Genomic DNA, 21,035 nt, shown 5'->3' with positions numbered 1-21,035 from the left:
TGACTAGGAAACTGTAGTTTTCTTGGACTAAAACCATGTCAGGGATCTTGTCCACATTTAAACAGTCTAAATGATTGCTAAATAATGTCCAAGCACACATCCCAGCCTTGTTTAATCAATATGTATGTGGAAGACTGTAGCCACAGAGACGTGGGTTTCCAAAGCCATAAGTCAGAGCTCTACAGGCTTCCATGCTTCCTGATAGGAGATATCAGGAAACGTGCCAACAGAGAAGTCAAGAGTGTCTGGGTAACCTGAGTGCTAAGTGTGCCCCAAGAGCTCAGACTTTTGACTCAGAACATCATGGGATAAAACGTGACTTATGGACTACCAACCTTGGCTGTGCTGCTCACTCCGAGGGGGTCCAAGAGCCCTAGCTTGGCTCTTCTTACTTCTCACCACTTTTTGGCTCCCAGCAGTAGACACACAAATTCAGTTCACCAGTTGTCAATATATTAGCTTCTACTCTTTTTTTTTTAATCTTTTTTTTTTTGGTCAGAAAATATTAAACCAAACCAAACAGTCCACAAACAAAACAATAAAGCATCATTTCCTTGCATATTCTGTTGCTAGCTCACTTCTTAGGACGAAATATGTTTGTTTCCTCTGATTGAAATTGAATGTGTGAAATGTTAATCATGAAAAATAAAACTTTTTTCAAAAGACTGATGCAAGTCTGGGAAGCTAGCAAGAACACAGTTTTAAAGAAGGATGCTAATATTAGCCAGATGGCCACAACAAGAAATTTGGACCTGTGTCTGGGTGTGAAGAATAGCTTTATTTGAAGCCAGATCTCTTATAAAGAAAGAATGCACCTCTGTTCAGTGATGGATCCAAACTTCACATCCCCCTCAGTGGAACAGGGGGGAGAAGCAAAAGTGAAACTTCTAGTTTGAGATAACAGTTAAATAATTGAAATGAAAAAAAATTATAATAACAGTAAAGACAGATAACATTCAAGAAAAACAACTGATCAAGTGATGCACAATGTAAATGCTCACACCTGCTGACCAATGGCAAACACTGATTGATTTATTACTCATTTCCATGCACCAGTGCTTTAAATAAACAACTTCCATTGAGTATAAAAATTTTCCTAAGGTTTTGAAGGAGATCTCAGCTTTTGGGAAGAAGGTTGGACAGACTGCAGTTCCATGGTACCTGTCAATCAAAGGGGCTGACACCTCTATTTTAGAGACCCTTCAACATTTTCACTGTCCAATTATAACAAGGAACTGAAGCTGTCGTCTGTGAGTGATTTGTGACAAATAACTGCTGTGTTCTTTGGTTGTGACAATTGTTATTTTTAGGGCTAAAGGAAGGAAGAGAAGGCGTTGCAGTTATTTTAAGACAGATTTTGTTTAAACAGTGAAGCTGTAGTTGTATATGGATAATCCATTTGGCAGGTCTGAAAATAGCAAGGTCACACTAACCAGATATTTTTAATTAATGTACTTTAATACAAAGAGCAGAAATTTATGGACAACCCCATTCTTTGAAGAATGAAGGGGTCATTCAAAGAATGCATGCATATGTGTGCACACACTTTTTTTAAGATGTTCCCAGAATGGACCAGGATTGTAGCACAGCCTTGAGAAATTTGAAAAATGTGTGTTTTGTTAGTCAAGGTTAATAGACTGTTTTGAGATATTTACACCAAGGCACTGTGACACTTGGTGTTGAATTTTCCTCCTCTAGGGATGCTAAAAAACAGGAGGACCAGAGGTGTGTTTGTTTTTTTTTTTAATAAAGGAGCTCTTTTACTTTCATGTATTAGCCCAGCTGCAGAAATTCCTGACTATGATCTGTTACCTGCTGTACTTCTGCCTTTCAAGGAAGATTTTGCAGGAAGAAATGTCAAGTGTTCTAAAATGATACTTTTTTGATTCCTTTATCCAGGCAAAAAAAATTAAAACCATTACCAGATTTTGAAGTAAACAAAGATGGGAAAACCAAGCAGTCTCTCTGAAAGCAAATAATTACTATTTTTCCTCACTGTACACCATTTGCTCATCTTTGAAAGCAAATCATTCATGGGAACATTATGCAGCTTGATGACAAAATTAATTGGAGGGGTGGGTCAAGAAACTCCTATGGAATTTCAACACACCTGACTAGGAGGGTGTATTGCATGTGTTTGTAGCTTAAGGCAGGGAAAAATCACTTCTTCAAGTAAGAGATGAATTTAATAGGAATTCCTATTTTGCTTTGGGATAACATCTTTCATTGATTTAATCCCTTCCTGTATGTACTTGTATCATATGAGGTAGTTGTGGTTTTCATTTTACATTCAAGTCTATAGTATGATGAATAGCTATTGTCAGCTTTACTTCACCCTGACCAGTGGTTGCACCAGTGGAGGTAGGCTAGGGTCAAGGAGATGGCCTCAAATAATCTACAATTTTCCTAACCCTATCCCTATCCCCCTTTCCTTAGGGCCTTCCTTTATTTATCTATTTTTTTTCTTTCTCTTTTAGTGCCCCATCTATCTTGCAGCTTACTGAGGCTGGAACTCTGACTAGAAATGACAGATCACTTCATATGTCACACTTTATTGTTTGTTGGACTTTTATCACATTTCCAGCATCTTCTTTCAAAATCAGCCCAACTCTGAGGTATATGCTACTAATCTGCATTACAGAAAAATTCTGCCTCTTTTGTTCACTTGGGTATTTCCCCTTGGTTAAATGGATTATTTACAACGTAGTGGAATCTAGCACTTCAAGCATTGACTTCATACAATTTACTACACATTAGTGTTATTACTGTATTAGTAAACTTGTAAAGCCTGGCCTTGATAGCATTTGATTGAAGCTGTTTTTTTCTGGAAGTTCCTGACCAAGAAAGTTACAGCTCTTCTCAGAATAAAAGTAGGGATAAATTCACAGCATATAGCTATTGACGAGAAACCAAGAATAAAAGCAGAAATATAACATTAAGCATAGACAGGTAGGAGTGGGAAGGGGAGAGAATATTAATTAAGAAACATTACTTGTTAGAGGAAGTATATGCTGGGCATTTGAGACTGGAAATTCACATGGGTAAGGCTTGGGCTTGTTTGGTGAGAAGGTTGGGAGGAAATGAACAAGCTATTTAGTGTGGGCTGGACAGGTACAACAACACTGCAAAGGGCTGCAGTGGAAGAAAACCAGAGCCCAGTGAACAGCACACTTCTTTTTATGAAGCTCAGGGTAAAATTTGCTTTCTGGGCTGCATGCACACATTGCTGCCTCATATCTAATTTCTGATCCAGCAGTATACCTAGGTCTTTCTCTGCAGGGCTGCTCTCATTTCATTCACCACCAAGCTTGCATTGAACATCATGACTGCTACAACCCAGGTGTGGACCTTTCACTTAGCATTGCTGAACTTCAGGAGGCTCACACTGGCCCACTTCTCGAGCCTCTGAAGGTACATCTCTTCCCTCAAGTGTGTGTCAGTTAGGTGAGCAGTGATGCCTTGTGAGATAAAAAAGGGGTTCTTCAACTTCACACCACTAGAACTCATTAGAGATAGACCTAAAACAGACCTAGTTTAAAGAGCCTACTTGCCATTCTCAGAACTGGGATTTAAAGATGTACCATAAGCATAATAAACAATTATTTGCATATAGACTGAAAAGATAATAATTTTCTATACATATGTAAACTGTGCCTATGTACTAACCAGTAAGCATTCTTGCCAGGCCCAAACAGCCTAAGTAAAAATGCTAAATATTAGATGAGAAGCAAAAGGATTACTAGGAAATAAAAGAAAGCTAATTGGCTAAACATACCCCTGAGGCCTGCATCATAAGAATCACTATTTTATTGGATAAGTAAAATATCAGACCTTGTTCATTTTGAGCTACCTGACAAACTAGCTGCAGTTCTAGCCGATAATCACTGTCTTTAAAACTAATGGTTTTGATACAGATTCTCTCCTGCAGCCAATTGTTACAGAAATTGAAACTGTTAAGCAGCTAGTCAGATTTTCTGATTCTGAGGAACTTATTTGCCGCTTTGGCCCAGACATAAGCAAAAACAGGCAAGGAGCTGCTTTAATTTATGCCACTGTCAGACTCTCACGGTCTCTCTACCACTGGAGTTCCTCTCTGCCACAACCTTTCATGCTCTGACTAGGGATTTCCCATGCAAAAATATACATATGTGCAATGCACAGATGGTTTGCATATGCGCAGTAGGCTTAACATAGCTGATTTACTGTGTATGCACGGACCATCTGTGCAGCACATGTGCAGCAGGTCTGATGTGTACTGGACACATTGGACTTACTGTGCATGTGCTACACAGTTAATCTGCACACACACAGTAGCCACAGCTCTGACTGAGTTGCCAGACATCCAGATGGCCAGAGTCCTTAAATCCCTTCCAGAGAAAAAATGAAGATGGAATAAGGATGTTTGGTTTTGTTTGGGTTTTTTTCCTGGTGTATAACATAGCTTGTCCTTTATCCTCAAATGTAGGAACATATTAAAGTGGATACACAACCTCATCACATTTTAAGTTTAAAAACAGAGACAGAGAGCAATTCCCTCTGGTCATGCATGTCCAAAAACAACTATAGAAAACAATGCAGAGCTGTGATAAAGATCCTTCTCCGTAAACTTTTACAGAACAAGCAAATCCATAACAACTACACAGGCTTCTCTTAAAGAGGACTGGCAGCCACTTCAGATTTTCTGACTACAAAAAGCTTTTCAATCTGGAAATATTTAAATTATTGAGGTTAATGCTCAGAAAACTCAGCAACCCAGATCAATCAAAAGTCACAGTCTCAGGAAGAGAGTTAGTTGTCTTGGGCCTTGCCTTTTGGGTGGTTGAGATTCAGTGTCTTAAAGTGCACATGCTGTTTGCTTTCCCATCATTAAGACTGTGAGCTAATAACACTGTCACTAATGCTTTTGACAAATTCCCCATCAATAACTCTTCCCTAAACCTAAGATGCACTTAAACATGAAAAACATTTATTATATCCACCAGTATTTTGATAATTGCTAAGCACACTGGTAGTTCCAATGTATGGAGAATTTATCTATATTTACTTACTGGGAAGAAGTCTGAAAACACTCTGCATCTGTGGCTGGCATCCAGCTTTTGTTTGCATGACCTGACAATGCACACAGCAGTCTACTCTGTTTCTTCTGCACTCTGGGGAAAGGCCTCTCTTGCCTTCATTTGCACGCTCAGGCTGTCAAACTCCCAAAAGTGGCAGCATAGAGATGTTCTTCCTAAACATTATCTTCAGCAGAAAATTCTGCTTACAAACAGCAGGCCCAAATCACCCTCTCCAGAAAAAAACATAAATTAAGGGTCCATGGAAAAATAAGACATGAAATAGAAGTCTGAGGCATTCAAATTTGCATTCATATTACGTGACCCGAAACTACAAGAACATACAGCTTTTAGATAAACAAAAAATCACATTGTTTTTTCTCTCATCGCATGTTTCTGCCTTGCAGACATCATCAAGGTCTGCTTGTTGTGTTCTCAAGAGGAAAATATATTAGGTGCCTTACCCATAGGCACCAAGTTGTGAGGTGCACCAAGGCCTTCTCTACTCCATTCTGAACCAGTGCCATCCACACAAACCTTCCCAGCCTAACCCTGAGCCTCTTAAGTTTGCCAGCCTGTCTCTAGGAACCCAAAGAGGACAGAAAGCCTGAATGAGGCCTGATGAGTGCTCAGCAGAGGGGATCACCCTTGAACCTTCTGGGAATAAGAGAAAATAGGAGAAGACTCATCAGAGCAAGCTCTCGTGTGGCACTGGGCTGGGCAGCACTGTGGTCCCAGGCTCCTATTCTTGCCATGGGCTTTGTAGCCATCAACATGGATGGAGCCTGGGTGGGCACCTGGGGGTTTCATCACTCATGTGGCCACATTATGGCAGAGTTCTGCATCCTGGGATTCACTTACACAATCCCTGAGATGACAGGTAAACCAGGAATAATGAAAGATGGGGCAGGGGCAGAGCGGGGAGAGAACAGCTGGGGGATCAGAGCACATCTGCTGCTTCCACTCAACAAACTGTAAGTTTAACACTTACAAGTTGCAAGGAGCCAAACATTCCATCACAGACAGCTGCTCTGCAGGTACTCAGCACTACATTCACCCCTGTATCACTGTGAATGGGAAGGACTCAGCTCCAGCACTGCACATCTGTGGATGTCCCAAGATGAAGACCGAGGTCACCCTGAGTACCATTTCTCCAGCCTTCCTTGCAGGTGAGACAAGCACACCTTACTCATGAGGGCACAAAACCTGTCCAGAAAAAAATCTGTCCATTGCTGCCTCAGCACTGTTCCCATAGAGCACAGCATCACTGACGTCATCTGTGAATACAGGTAGGACGAGATTTCTTTTGTAGATTAAAAAAAACAGGTACAAAATTTTCTTGCACCACAAAGGACTGAATATCCAGTCTATTAACCAAAGCTTCATTTGCCTTTGTCCCTCCCCTGCAATAGCAACTTTTAACAAATACTTTCCTGTTCTAACTTTGTGTTCTCCTGTAATCTTTTTAACTCACTTCGATCTTCATGTAGGTTTAGTTAAAAGACTTCCCATTAACCACAGGCATTTCAAAATGAAGAGAAGGGCACCTGAAGCCCTGACAAGGAAGATGCCTGATCGGGGTTGGACTGAGAGGAGCCTCAGGCAATCAAGGTCCCCGCAGCTCCTCCTCAGCAGGAAAACAGGAACGGAAAACAAGGTGTAAAAGCTCGCGAAGTGAGATAACGACGCGTGAAACGGATTCGGCTGGAGGAAATTAGTGTAATTTACTGCTATTTATTCAGATTGTGAGAAAATTACACCCCAATACCACCCATCCAGTGCTCCCCTTTCGCAGTCGGAGCTGCCTCCCATGGCTACCGGCCCCTGCCCAGAGCCGCGCTGAGGAGCGCCTGGGCCCGCTCTGCCCAAGCTGCCGCCGCTGCAGCTCCTCGGCACGCCGTGTTCCAGCCTGGGTCCGCTCTGCCCAAGCTGCCGCCGCTGCAGCTCCTCGGCACACCGTGTTCCAGCCTGGGCCCGCTCTGCCCAGGCTGCCGCCGCTGCAGCTCCTCGGCACACCGTGTTCCAGCCTGGGCCCGCTCTGCCCAGGCTGCCGCCGCTGCAGCTCCTCGGCACACCGTGTTCCAGCCTGGGCCCGCTCTGCCCAGGCTGCCGCCGCTGCAGCTCCTCGGCACACCGTGTTCCAGCCTGGGCCCGCTCTGCCCAGGCTGCCGCCGCTGCAGCTCCTCGGCACACCGTGTTCCAGCCTGGGCCCGCTCTGCCCAGGCTCCCGCCGCTGCAGCTCCTCGGCGCTCCGCGTTCCAGCTCGGCACGGCCGCACAAGGCCGTCCGCAGAGGACGCGGCGGGATTGTGTGCCTCGGTCCCGGGAATTTGCCTTCCGCCTCCCCCCAATATGGCACACGTAGCCTTTCCCTCGTTAGCCCGGGGGTTAACCGGCACTCGAAGGACGCCGGTCGGTCCGTGCTGCAGCGCTGCCGCAATACCTGCGGGGCTCCGCTGGGCCTGAGCATGGGGCTGCCATGGAAAGGGCTCAGACAGCCCCAGTGGGGCAGCCCCACTTTGTCCTCACAAAGACCTGCTTCTTCCCCACACACAGACACACAGCACAACCCTTTCCAGTTCAGTGGTGCCTGAGCACGGGGCTTTTGTCTAATGGGTTGAGTCTGACTGAAATGCAGGTCACAGAGCTGAGAGAGGCTCCTGCCTTGGAGCACCTGAAAAAGCTGCCCACTCCAACAATTCCCACCCTGTTCCCCAGCAATCAGGGGATTTTGTATCCTTTTGGCATCACCACTTAGCCAGAGAGGAGAAACAGGCTCCCCAGGGAGACAGTAGAGTCCCATCACTGGCCACAATCAAGTTTGCAGTTGGCTAGGTGCTGGCTAGTCTCTTCCAGGCTGCCTCTTCTGCACAAGGGCTGGATGAGGTCCCTTCCAAGGTCCCTTCCCACCTGGGCTGTTGCAGGATTCTATGGTAATTCCATTTTCAGACTGGGAATAATGGTTCTTTCTCCTTAACTTTGTGTTCTGGGGACTTGCCTGTGGAAATGAGCCCCTGCCTGTGTCAAGAGAGGATGCAGGGCATATGTGTTTCTGGGCACACCTTGGGCAGATGCCACCTATGTGCACTGAAAAGGGGAACATTGAAATGGGCTTTGTCCTTGAGGCCAGCATGGGCCATGGGGTGAGAGTGTGCAAGGCAGGGCTGGAAAGCTTTCACAGTGTTTTGCTCTGGTTAGGTGAAATGGTGGTCTTGGAGATGTCAGCATGGCTCACGCTGTTACCTCACTCTCTCCCCTCACCCTCATCCTGCCATATTTTGACTGAGGCATAGACATGAGACAGTGAAGCCAGTGGTCTACACTAATGCACACCTAACCCCACCCTGCTGCAAAGGAGGAACAGAAAAAAGATCTCTTCAGGTGTCTGTCTTTAATCAACATGTGTTTCAGGTATTAAAGAAGCTTGGTAGAGAGAATGTCGGACTCCAAAACTGAAGGCAGGATCCCGGGCCTTGGTTATTGACAACTGGAACAGGAAATTGGGAAGAAAAGAGGTGAAGATGATGCCTTACTCTCCAGAGCTGTCCTCAAGTGAAGGTTGTGCAGCAAAACACATTGATGGGCTGACTGCCTTACCTTTCCCAGGGTGTATTCTGCTGGACCTGGAAGTGCTCCCTTTCCAGGAACTTTGGTTTTTAGTCCCATTGAGAACTTGGGAGCCCTGGTTTTGTAGACATCCAGATCCACCTTGGGAAATGCCGCAGGACCTGGCGTCTGCAAGAGAAGCAATGAGGTTGGTGGATACAAGAAGCAGTGTGGATTCTTGCTGGGTGTCCATGAGTACTGTGCTGCTTTAGGTGGCTGGCCAGAGGAGCAGTGTGGGAGCCCTGGAGCCTTGGGAATGAGGGATCCTTGTGAAGAGAGGTAGATTTCCCAGAGGGCAGATTACTGCCATTAATGCCAGTGAGCTGTACTGTGCCAAAGCTGCTGGTGTGGAAAAATGGGGGGGGGGGGGGGGTTCAGTTGCTGGTGTTACTGGTAATAGCAGAGCCAGAGGCCCTGTGGTTTCTTGTTCTTTTCTGCAGGTGCAGGGAAGTGTGTGTTATGTGGGGATACAGCAGGCACTGGGGCCCTTCTGCCCTACGCAGAGCAGCTGAACTTCTGGTGCTGCTGTTAGAGAACAGAAGCGCAGCTCACCTTTGCCACATCTTGAAAACAGCTCTGGTATTGACTCTTCCCCTTCATGGAGTAGCATGGTTCAGCATGAGTGTATGCTGTGTTGGGTCCCAGAATCCTGGGCAAGGTGTAGGTGCCAGGACCTGGAAATGGAATAGGAAGACAGCGTAGGTCAGTCCTGTGGGAAAGGGTGCAATGCCTAGGTGGAAGAGAGTCAGCCTGCCAAGCTGGCTGTGAGGAGCAGGAAGGGTATCCTGCCCCTCATCCCGGTGCCTCTGGCTTTTGTTGCATGTGGTGTGCCTTGGCTGTTTGACACCAGAGGTGCCGGTTCTTCTGTGAGATGGGAGAAGTTGGTGCTGTGGGACAGCTAAAAGCTTGTTGAGCACACACTGTGTCTTGCTGCCCAGGCTTTTTGCTGGGCCTGTTTAAGAAGCTGCAGATGCTTCCTGGAGGACACGCAGGCTGTAAGAGTGTTTGTTTCCCCAAGTTCCATACCTGGTGTGCGGAAACCTTTTAAGTCCTTGTGTCGGGATGCCAGACTATTCGCCGGTGCAGTATGGAAGACGAGTTTGTTGGCACGATCCGTGGTGTAGTCACCTGGGACAGAGAAGGAGACAAGAAAAGTGAAACTGGGAGCGTAACTGCAAGCCACAGAGGAGAAGTCAGGAGGAGGTGGAGGGGGTTCTTAGTCATGCTTGTTTTCCATCTGGAACTCTCTGAAGCCCATTCAGGGCATGAGCAGTGTGCTTTGTGCCCCAGTGGTACAGGGCAACAGTAAGGCCTGCTTGTCTGGCCTGGATGAAGGGCTGCAGAAATGCTACTCACTGGGTCCAGGGGTGGACAAAATCTTGGTCTTGGGACGTGCTGTCACAAGTGCTGATGGAGCCACCTGCCTCCCAGTCTTGGTGATGGATGATTCAATGAAGTACCGAGGACCTGGTGAGCAGGTGTCTGTGGAGGGAGCATTGCTGCCTCGAAATGAGAATGCAGGGGCTCTGTCTTTGGTGGGATCATGAGCCATATGACCTGGCAAGAAAAGCCTGTGAAAGGACCTGTGCCTGCAACTGTGTGGTGAAAGGAGGTTCCCAAGTGGTAGCAAGCACTGTGCTGTGTCTCCTGCTGCCACTACCTTCCCTGATAGTTGGTTTACCTGTTAACCCAGGGAGCCCATACTTGGGACCTGGGGTGCTGAATTCTGCAAGGATTGGGCCCCGTCGGGGATGAGGTCGCCAGTTGCCTACCCAGGGTCCCTCCATGCTGGTGGCTGGAGAAACTACAGGAAAAACTGGAGAGCTACCAAAGGGCTTCTCTGACACAGCACTGGTACAAAGCTTTCCTGTAGCCCAGAGCAGGAAGAAAGCAAACTAGCATCACGAGAGAAGGTGAAGGAAAGTGAAGAGCAACAAGGAGTAGCAGATGGAAGAGAAGGAGGAATGGGGAGAAGCAGCAAGTTAGAAGCACAGATGCAGCAAGAACTCCTGCTGTGCCCTCAGGCTGCAATTGTTGGCGTAGAACGCAGCGCTGGCCTGGCTGGGGATAGCCTCCAGCGCATCTACACGCGAGTTTGCTCAGCTGGAGTGTGGCGCTGACTGGGTGATGTGCAGGGAGGGACACCAGCCCCTCGGTGACATCATAATCCATTGCTAGGTGGATCCATCAACATTGACATCCATCACCAGGTGACATCCCAAAGGGCCATTCTCTCCCAGTGATGAGCAAAGCCCACTGTGATGTTGAGACCCTTAAGCTGTTCGTGCTGCAGCGCTGCCGTATTGCCTGCAGAGCTCTTCTGGGGCTGGGCATGGGCCTGTCTGCCATGGAACTGGCTCAGTCTGGTGTGGGGCAGCCCCAGTTTGTTCTCACACAGAGCTGCTTTTGTCCCCATGTTCCCAGAGACCCAGCCCAGCTCTTTCTAGTACAGTGGTGCCTGAGTGCCGGGATTTTTTCACCAAACAGTGTGAAATAAACTTATCCAACACCAATTTGTTGTGAACAAGGAGACACTTCTGTATTTCAGTGCCAGGAAAAAGGGGGATTACTCCTCCAGTTTTGTTCTGATTTGCAAACAAAATTCATCCATTTTATATGCTTTTTCTGCTGTGTCATTTTTACATAAGTTCTTTTACATGGTATACATCATCTACCCATTCTTAAGTGTAACCTGTACAATGATTGGTTTCACTAGTTCTATAACTACAATAATATTCCTACCCTAAGACTATAATTGGCCATATCTACTGAGATCTACTGATTGGAATCCTTGATAGTCAAATTAGGATGGGAAGGGAAGGGTTTTCCAAGCACACTAACTGGTGTTCATGACAATTTGCATAGTTTCTTGAACAAGGCACATGATACATGGTAACTTCTTGATAAGGTTTCTCTGACTGAATACTTTAAAAACAGCACTCCTAACATTCATATAACATATGCTTCAGGGTTTTCTACTTGTAATCATAGTAACACTTTTGTTTTTTTTATTATTAAATTATTTTATCACTGTAATTGTAAGAGGCTGAGTAGACTGAAGTGCAGGTCACAGAGCTGAGAGAGGCTCCTGCCTTGGAGCGCCTGAAAAAGCTGCCCACTCCAACAATTCCCACCTTGTTCCCCAGTAATCAGGGGATTTTGTATCCTTTTGGCATCACCACTTAGCCAGAGAGGAGAAACAGGCTCCCCAGGGAGACAGTAGAGTCCCATCACTGGCCACAATCAAGTTTGCAGTTGGCTAGGTGCTGGCTAGTCTCTTCCAGGCTGCCTCTTCTGCACAAGGGCTGGATGAGGTCCCTTCCAAGGTCCCTTCCCACCTGGGCTGTTGCAGGATTCTATGGTGATTCCATTTTCAGACTGGGAATAATGGTTCTTTCTCCTTAACTCTCAGTGTTCTGGGGACTTGCCTGTGGAAATGAGCCCCTGCCTGTGTCAAGAGAGGATGCAGGGCATATGTGTTTCTGGGCACACCTTGGGCAGATGCCACCTATGTGCACTGAAAAGGGGAACATTGAAATGGGCTTTGTCCTTGAGGCCAGCATGGGCCATGGGGTGAGAGTGTGCAAGGCAGGGCTGGAAAGCTTTCACAGTGTTTTGCTCTGGTTAGGTGAAATGGTGGTCTTGGAGATGTCAGCATGGCTCACGCTGTTACCTCACTCTCTCCCCTCACCCTCATCCTGCCATGTTTTGACTGAGGCATAGACATGAGACAGTGAAGCCAGTGGTCTACACCAATGCACACCTAACCCACTCTGCTGCAAAGGAGGAACAAAAAAAAGATCTCTTCAGGTGTCTGTCTGTCTTTAATCAACATGTGTTGCAGGTATTATGGAAGCTTTGTAGAGAGAATGTCGTAGTCCAAAAGTGTAAGCAGGATCCCGGGCCTTGATCAGTGCAACCTGGAAGGGGAAGAAAAGAGGTGAAGATGGTGGCTCGTTCTCCAGTTTTCCTCAAGTGAAGGTTGTGCAGCATAACATAATGGTAGGCAGGCTGCCTTACCTTTCCCAGGGTGTTGTAGTCTGCTGGACCTGGAAGCGCTCCCTTTCCAGGAACTTTGGTTCTTAGTCCCATTGAGAACCTGGGAGCCTTGTTTTTGTAGACATCCAGATCCACCTTGTCAAATGCTGCAGGACCTGGCGTCTGCAAGAGAAGCAATGAGGTTGGTGGGTACAAGAAGCAGTGTGGATTCTTGCTGGGTGTCCATGAGTACTGTGCTGCTTTAGGTGGCTGGCCAGAGGAGCAGTGTGGGAGCCCTGGAGCCTTGGGAATGAGGGCTCCTTGTGAAGAGAGGTAGATTTCCAGAGGATGAGGGGAGATTACTGCCGTTAGTGCCAGTGAGCTGTACTGTGCCAAAGCTGCTGGTGTGGAAAAATGGGGGGATTCAGGTGTCGGTGTTACTGGTAATAGCAGAGCCAGAGGCCCTGTGGCTTCTTGGGCTTCTGCTCTAAGCAGAGCAGCTGAACTTCTGGTGCTGCTGTTAGAGAACAGAAGCGCAGCTCACCTTTGCCACATCTTGAAAACAGCTCTGGTATTGACTCTTCCCCTTCATGGAGTAGCATGGTTCAGCATGAGTGTATGCTGTGTTGGGTCCCAGAATCCTGGGCAAGGTGTAGGTGCCAGGACCTGGAAATGGAATAGGAAGACAGCGTAGGTCAGTCCTGTGGGAAAGGGTGCAATGCCTGGGTGGAAGAGAGTCAGCCTGCCAAGCTGGCTGTGAGGAGCAGGAAGGGTATCCTGCCCCTCATCCCGGTGCCTCTGGCTTTTGTTGCATGTGGTGTGCCTTGGCTGTTTGACACCAGAGGTGCCGGTTCTTCTGTGAGATGGGAGAAGTTGGTGCTGTGGGACAGCTAAAAGCTTGTTGAGCACACACTGTGTCTTGCTGCCCAGGCTTTTTGCTGGGCCTGTTGAAGAAGCTGCAGATGCTCCCTGGAGGACACGCAGGCTGTAAGAGTGTTTGTTTCCCCAAGTTCCATACCTGGTGTGCGGAATCTTTTCAAGTCCTTGGGCCGGAACACCATGAGATTGGACGGTGCAGTATGGAAGACGAGTTTGTTGGCACGATCCGTGCGGTAATCACCTGGGACAGAGAAGGAGACAAAAAAAAGAAGTGAAACTGGGAGCGTAACTGCAAGCCACAGAGGAGAAGTCAGGAGGAGGTGGAAGGGGTTCTCAGTCTTGCTTGTTTTCCATCTGGAACTCTCTGAAGCCCATTCAGGGCATGAGCAGTGTGCTTTGTGCCCCAGTGGTACAGGGCAACAGTAAGGCCTGCTTGTCTGGCCTGGATGAAGGGCTGCAGAAATGCTACTCACTGGGTCCAGGGGTGGCCAAAATCCTGATCTTGGGACGTGCTGTCACAAGTGCTGATGGAGCCATCTGCTTCCCAGTCTTGGTGATGGAGGATTCAATGAAGTACCGAGGACCTGGTGAGCAGGTGTCTGTGGAGGGAGCTTTGGTCCCTCGAAATGAGAATGCAGGGGCTCTGTCTTTGGTGGGATCATGAGCCATATGACCTGGCAAGAAAAGCCTGTGAAAGGACCTGTGCCTGCAACTGTGTGGTGAAAGGAGGTTCCCAAGTGGTAACAAGCACTGTGCTGTGCTATTATGTCCCCTGATAGTTGGTTTACCTGTTGTCCCAGGGAGCCAGTACTTGGGACCTGGGGTGCTGAATTCTGCAAGGATTGGGCCCCGTCGGGGATGAGGTCGCCAGTTGCCTACCCAGGGTCCCTCCATGCTGGTGGCCAGAGAAACTACAGGAAAAACTGGAGAGCTACCAAAGGGCTTCCCTGACACAGCACTGGTACAAAGCTTTCCTGTAGCCCAGAGCAGGAAGAAAGCAAACTAGCATCACGAGAGAAGGTGAAGGAAAGTGAAGAGCAACAAGGAGTAGCAGATGGAGGAGAAGGTGGAATGGAGAGAAGCAGCAAGTTAGAAGCACAGATGCAGCAAGAACTCCCTGCTGTGCCCTCAGGCAATGATTTTTTGCCAGGCCAGCAGCAGTGGAGAAGCGCAGCGCTGGCCTGGCTGGGTGGTAGCCTCCGGCGCGTCTGCACGCGAACTTGGTCAGTTGGAGTGTGGCGCTGACTGGGTGATGTGCAGGGAGGGACACCAGCCCCTCGGTGACATCATAATCCATTGCTAGGTGGATCCATCAACATTGACATCCATCACCAGGTGACATCCCAAAGGGCCATTCTCTCCCAGTGATGAGCAAAGCCCACTGTGATGTTGAGACCCTTAAGCTGTTCGTGCTGCAGCGCTGCCGTATTGCCTGCAGAGCTCCTCTGGGGTTGGGCATGGGCCTGCCATGGAACTGGCTCAGTCTGGTGTGGGGCAGCCCCAGTTTGTTCTCACACAGAGCTGCTTTTGTCCCCATGTTCCCAGAGACCCAGCCCAGCCCTTTTTAGTCCAGTGGTGCCTGAGCACAGAGCATTTGTCTAATGGGTTGTGTCTGCCTGAACTGCTTGCTGTAGAGCTGGGAGAACTGACAGAGGCTTTTGCTTCAAAGTATCTTTGAGAGCTGCCCACTCTAATTCGCATCCCGTAGGGTTGAGATTCTAGGGTAGAATCCTTTTGACATCACCTCTTAGCCAGAGGAGAAAAAACAACCTCCCCAAGAACCAGAAGAATTAAACAGGTTTTTTTCTCAAACTTCTCCCTTGTTTTGCTTTGGCCTTTCCATTAACTGCTGGTCTGGCAGGAAAGGAGTGAGAAAGCAGCTGATGTGGCTCAGCTTCTGTCCAGGCTCTATAAGTGAGCTTTTAATCTTATTTAGCAGTAATGTAAGAATGCCCTTCTTTGGGGGTGAACAAATGTTGTGAGTTAGCTGTTACTGCCACTTACTCCACCTGCAGTCATTTACAATGGGAGATCCCCTGAAATGAGCTGGGAAGTTGATAGTGTCCAATGCCCAGCTTGTGCTTTGTACCTTTTGATACTTTTTCAAGGTCTCTGTCCTCTGAGCTTACTATTAGAGGGGAGGGAATGAGCAAAGCTATCAATAATATCAGTTGTTCTGGCCTCTCCATTTGAGGGCTGCCAGTTTCTGCATCACTCCTCAGATGCTACTGATGTCTTCAAGCAGTTTTCTCTCTTTAATGCCCACTTCTCCAGGTTATTTTGGGAGTTCATGGTCAACAGGATTTTCCTAAAGCAATGTTGATGCCTCAGGAACGTATGAATTCTTTCAAGGTTTCCCTGGAAGGGTTGGACAAAGTTTCATTATTCTGATTTTGCCCTTAGTGTTTGAATCTCTATGCCTGCACTATGAGTTCTCCTGCTAGGTTTTTCCTTCCCCAGACTTCCTGACTCTTTGTCAGTAATACCAGTCATTACCCATGCTTTGTTTAGTGACCCTTAAAGCTTTTCAGTCTCCAGGTTTTTATGGTTTGAGACCCTTATGGCTTTTCTTCCATTGCTGTGCTACATGGGCTGTGGTTATTGTAGCATCAGTTAGGAAATACATTCTGAAGCATATGAATTGTGATTTGAATGGAGATGCTGTGGGTGAGGTAAAACAGTGGAGTGGCAAACCAGTTTAGAAGACATAAGAATCCTTTAACACAAGCTGATTTGTGTAGTGAAGGGCACTTAAACTTCAAAGGCACACACAGATGGAATTTTCTCCCACTGGTCAAGTACTCATGCAGTATAACCAGCAGTTTCATAGCACTTGCAGTCTTTGATATACTAACAAAATTGTATATGAGCTCGTTCTCTTACCTTAGGTGAAGCAGATATTGAGAAGACTGACAAGAGCTAATACATTATCAGTGTAGCTGGCTAATCACATTTCTTGTTGGATTATTTAGAAATGCCAGCATTAGTTGATGAGTTCCAGTTCTTGTGTTCTTGGTGTCATTAACCTGAATCATCTGCATTCATTTTTTTCCTCTTGCTTTCCTTTGTGTCCTCATCAGTGCAAAGCTATCAAATAAGTTTTGTTTAGATGATGCTTTGGATCCTACTGATGGCTGCTCCTCCAGACTTGGGACATAGTTTTCACTATGGAGACTTAATAAAAAGCCATTCCAGTAAACAGCCTTCTTGGGTGATGGTATTTTAACTGTGAAGCCTACTGATAACAGCTACAGATAAAAGATTTTCAGTGGGTTGGAGGTGTTAAATTTGGAGCCCAATGATAACAACTCCCTAGAAGCATCCCACAGAAGGAGGCATTTGCCCTGGGGCATACTGATAGCAATCCCATGAACCATCCCTTGTGGAGAACATTCAAAAAATGAAGAGGACAGCCCTCAGCCCAAAGGCTGTTTCCCAGAGCTGCCATCACTGGGCTCCAGAGCCTAGAATGAATGAAAGCTAGCAATTTATTCTCATAGTGAATAGCAATAGGGAATGCCTTGCAAAACAGGATAATTTACTGGCATTGAATCTGGCAGTCGGCGTAACATACCTGGCACATTTTTAATATACTTAGCATATTTTATTTCAAACTTCTTAAAAGGATATGTTATAACTGATCTGTTTTTAGTGAGAGCATGGAGTAATGTTGCTGGAAGTTGTAGCCTGTATCAACACAAAAGGATGACAGAATTAAAAGAGACCTATTAAAATGATTAAACACTTCAGTAGTAATTACTGTGTATGATATATTATTTACAAATAACTGGATACCTATACATTTTCACTGTGTGTTACAAGATCTTTGTACAGTGCTCTTTAGGAAGTGACACAGTTGGCTTAATAAAAAAAAAAATTAGTATAACAGATTTTTTTATCTGTGTATTTCAGAGATAATTTCAGTGATGTGGAGAATCCCTGCTGTACCTACAGCTCCCAGCAGTCAAATATCGAATTGTGTGAGCTCTAGTGTATGCCACACATGATGCTTTCTTTAGACAAATAAAAGGAAAAAAATGCTAAAAATGTCAGCAATTAAGTTTGATCTGGTTTCAAGTTTTGATTTTGAAAGAGATGGAGGCTTAAATATCTATAAATTTGAGGGCTTTCATGTCTGTGCTGTTTCCATTTTGATTCAGTTAAGGACAGAATTTGAGTCTTTACCTCTCATCAGCAAGGTCATCTTAACAATAAATGAAAATGCTTAGATAAATTTGTCTGGTTTTCTTTTTATCTGTTCCACTCCACTGTGGACATTTAACAGTAGTGTTCCAATGCCAAGAAATACTACTCAAAAGTTTAATTGCATGGAAGTGGCAAGAAGTACCCACCATGAGCGTTCTTTTGGTTCAGAGAACACAGACTAGAGTTATCAGACCCTGCTGTACCTCTCTTTTTAAGAAGAATGTTAATCATTGACATCGATCCCACTAATATGTTTGGTGTCAACTGTGTAAATGCACTTAGAGGTCCTGAGGCTGTCTCTATAAGCTCTTCAAAACTGCAGAACTGCTGCTTCAATCTAAGGACTGATATGTGGAATGCTTGCTGTATGACAGATGCTTTTTGACATCAAAATGAAAAATAAAAGAGAAACATAAGCCCCAAATCATTAATTACACTTTTTTCCTTAGAATATTAGATGATAACTATATATTCATAGCAGAAATTTATTTGATCTAGCAATTAAATAAATGCCATGTATTTAATAAATCCAAACCAAACCTTTAAAACAAAAAATTGAGATTGCACAGGCATCCAAATCTGTGATATCACATAACTTATGGTTTATACAATCAGGAACTGGCTTGTACAGCTCTAATCCTCCAAGAGAGCTCATGGTATATGTGGGATAGCTATGAAAACCAGCATGGGATGGGAGAATGTGTTCTATAGCAGGGCTGTGTTTCTGTGTTTCTAGTCACCCTGCACAGGTGTCTAGCCCAGAGAAAGGTGGAACTCTGGCCCCTTCCTCTCAACCCTTTATTGAGTTGAAGGGAGTTGCTCTCTCAGGAAAGAAATTCATGCCAAGTACAGCTTGGGGATAATCCAAGGACAGGTTAGGAGTCCCACTGTGCAGCATCTTCTTCTGGGCTGCTAGCTAGTTTATACCAAAGAAACCATTACACTAATTTTACTTTAGTTAACATTTTAACTTTAACTCTTCAGTTACCTTAGTGGGAATTCTTTTTTTTTGTTTATTTTCATGTAAAATAGCATAGGCTTGGAATTAAGTCTGTGATAGGTAATTTGGGGTTTTTTAATAATCATAGATTTATTGATGAACTTTTCAAATAAAAAGCAGAAAAAGAATAATATCTTATAAAGTAAAGAATATTATCTAAGGGAAAAAAAATAGTTTGCAAGGAGAATATTACCTCCTATTTTTGGAATTTCTGTGAGATTCCTGTCTCGGCTGTATTTCAAGAATCTGTCTATAGCTTGCATTCCTGAGCCTATCAGCCTTACAAATCGGTTAATAAAAGTCAATCAGTGATTGTTTAACTTGCCTGCTACTGCCTGAAGCAGAATTACAAAAGCTAAATGTGTTCAAAACTCCACCAGGAGTTTCTGTCATCTTAAAACTCCAAGTGTATGACCTCATGGCAACTAAAAAATAAATATGCCACAACAGCTTGAAGAAACTTGCAGTTACTATGCATTCATGTCAACAAAATAAGAAATCATGCTTGAGGAATAGCAATGTTTTCACTTTCTGCTCTTAGAATGATTCATTTAGAAATGGAAACTAATGGCAAAAGGATGATGAATATGAAACAACTGACAAGTAGAAACTAAGAAATGCAATTAATTAGAAAATAGTAATTTGATTGCTAACTGAGGAGGTTTATAAGCAACATAGAATTGCCATGTGCATTAATCAGGTGCAATTAACTCTTCAATACTAAGACTCCTCACATATTCTGAATATCCTGACTGATTTACCATGAATTTCTACATAGTCCTGATTTTGAGCTTTCATTAGTGTTCATTCTTCTGCATACTCAGCTAGGGTATATTTTGTTTCATGAAGATGACTTTCAAATGCACTAATTTGTTAATGCAAATTGTTTTTCTTTCATGAAGTCACACACAATTTTTGTTAAATGTAAGGAGAAACACTCTAAGTAATTGCTATAGAAACAAATCTGCAATCAGCTTTCATTAATTTTTAAGTGAATGAGGGGTGTGATTCTTATAATGAAACAGTATTATATCTTCTTAATCCATTGCTCTAATTTGTAACTTTGACCTCAGAATTAGTGAGAATAATTTACTCATGTTATGGGAATTGGAGTTAGGAAATAAAGTGATTTTTTTTTAGTCCAATCAGGAATTTTAGTTCAACTATTTTAGCAATAGTATTTTCATACGTATTTTCTTTTGAAAATAATAGCACTTCTTCTCACCAACACATGTTCTAGAATCTTTAAGATTATATAAATATAGCTTTAAGATGTAAAAATTTGGAAGAAATTCTGTATCTTGGTTGCATAACCAGAAACCTATGTGCTGTTTTCCTCAAAATCTAACAAAATTAGATGCTGACCTTAAAACTACATCACATACTGTTCCTATTTTTCAAAGCTCATGATGGATCATGGTCTTGAGTTTAAAGGACATACACGTGAGAACATCTCAGGTTTTAGAAGAGGCATGGATCTGAACTTAGAGAAATGCTGAAGAAGTCTGTGTTGCTTTTAATGAGCATGGATTATTTAAATCTATTTAAATTTAAAAAGTTAGAGTTTAATATTAGGAAAGTGAGACTTGAATATCCACACTGCTGTGAAATCCTGCAAAATGAGGAGTCAGACTTGGGCTCTCATCAGTTTCCCACTGACAGGCAAAGTGATTTCCAGTCAACGTGGATTTATTTATATACATGGTTTAATTTCAGAATGCATAGTTGAATGCAAAAAGAGATTGGAATATCAATCGATTTCAGTGCAGGTTTGTTTGTTTGTTTGTTTTTGGTTGGTTTTTTTTTAATATTTGGCTTGTTATGAGAAGGGTTTTTGAAAAAAATTCTTACAGTAAGCATCTCAGTAAGCAAAGCTCATGAAGGCTCTCAAGAAATAACTTTATATTTCGGTAGAAATAGAATATTTTCATTTTGTATGGCAATCAGCCTAACTCCTCCGAAGGCCTCAGAATCAGTTCTGCTAGTTTTTCTCTTTCCCCTGGTTCATTTCTCAGGAACTTCAAGGGAGTGTAACCCAAATTGGTGCTACTGGTTCATTTTCCTCTCAAGCTTTTAAAGGAAAATGTTGAGATAGGTCAGACCACGTGCAGTCTTGCTTTATACAGTTACCGGACTCGTACCATTAGAAAATGTGGCGCATTTATTTTAAAGCGTCCTTTCCACTGCAGTTGTGTGGAACAATGATCTGCTGAATTTAATTCACAGATCAAAGAGGGAGGAAATTAACCAACACAGTAAATTGATTATTTCATGGGTGACATAACCAAGGCAATGATTTATCTTAATAAAGAG

General features: G+C 44.6%; 2 protein-coding genes across 2 annotated transcripts; both read right to left on the bottom strand.

Annotated features, from left to right (window-relative positions):
- Positions 1 to 8,444: 8,444 nt before the first annotated feature.
- Positions 8,445 to 10,446, bottom strand: LOC128936947 (outer dense fiber protein 3-like). Its single transcript, XM_054276254.1, has 6 exons — positions 10,341 to 10,446; positions 10,016 to 10,216; positions 9,686 to 9,787; positions 9,212 to 9,333; positions 8,651 to 8,788; positions 8,445 to 8,540 (listed from the first exon to the last, which is right to left on the bottom strand). The coding sequence occupies exons 1-6, from the start codon at positions 10,444 to 10,446 to the stop codon at positions 8,445 to 8,447; spliced, it is 765 nt and encodes a 254-aa protein (XP_054132229.1).
- Positions 10,447 to 12,483: 2,037 nt separating this feature from the next.
- On the bottom strand, positions 12,484 to 14,416 carry LOC128937022 (outer dense fiber protein 3-like). The gene is made up of 6 exons (XM_054276353.1): positions 14,305 to 14,416; positions 13,990 to 14,190; positions 13,656 to 13,757; positions 13,182 to 13,303; positions 12,680 to 12,820; positions 12,484 to 12,579 (listed from the first exon to the last, which is right to left on the bottom strand). The coding sequence occupies exons 1-6, from the start codon at positions 14,408 to 14,410 to the stop codon at positions 12,484 to 12,486; spliced, it is 768 nt and encodes a 255-aa protein (XP_054132328.1). The 5' UTR covers positions 14,411 to 14,416.
- Between the last annotated feature and the right edge of the window lie 6,619 nt (positions 14,417 to 21,035).

This window comes from Melozone crissalis, unplaced genomic scaffold (genome assembly GCF_028551555.1).
Source record: "Melozone crissalis strain CALT ecotype California unplaced genomic scaffold, PUWL_Pcris_2 ptg000018l_1, whole genome shotgun sequence".
Taxonomy (NCBI): domain Eukaryota; kingdom Metazoa; phylum Chordata; class Aves; order Passeriformes; family Passerellidae; genus Melozone; species Melozone crissalis.
Note: the sequence above shows the minus strand (reverse complement) of the source record. Positions and strands in the feature narration are given on the sequence as shown.

Bases quoted from the DNA above. Each gene is read 5' to 3' on its own strand.
- LOC128936947 (XM_054276254.1), bottom strand. From the start codon at position 10,446: ATGGAGGGACCCTGGGTAGGCAACTGGCGACCTCATCCCCGACGGGGC. The intron at 10,217-10,340 runs GTAAACCAACTA...TTTTCTTGCCAG, and splicing joins TGGGCTCCCTGGGTTAACAG to GTCATATGGCTCATGATCCC. The intron at 9,334-9,685 runs GTATGGAACTTG...TTCCATTTCCAG, and splicing joins AAAAGGTTTCCGCACACCAG to GTCCTGGCACCTACACCTTG.
- LOC128937022 (XM_054276353.1), bottom strand. From the start codon at position 14,410: ATGGAGGGACCCTGGGTAGGCAACTGGCGACCTCATCCCCGACGGGGC. The intron at 13,304-13,655 runs GTATGGAACTTG...TTCCATTTCCAG, and splicing joins GAAAAGATTCCGCACACCAG to GTCCTGGCACCTACACCTTG. The intron at 12,580-12,679 runs GTAAGGCAGCCT...TTCCCCTTCCAG, and splicing joins ACTACAACACCCTGGGAAAG to GTTGCACTGATCAAGGCCCG.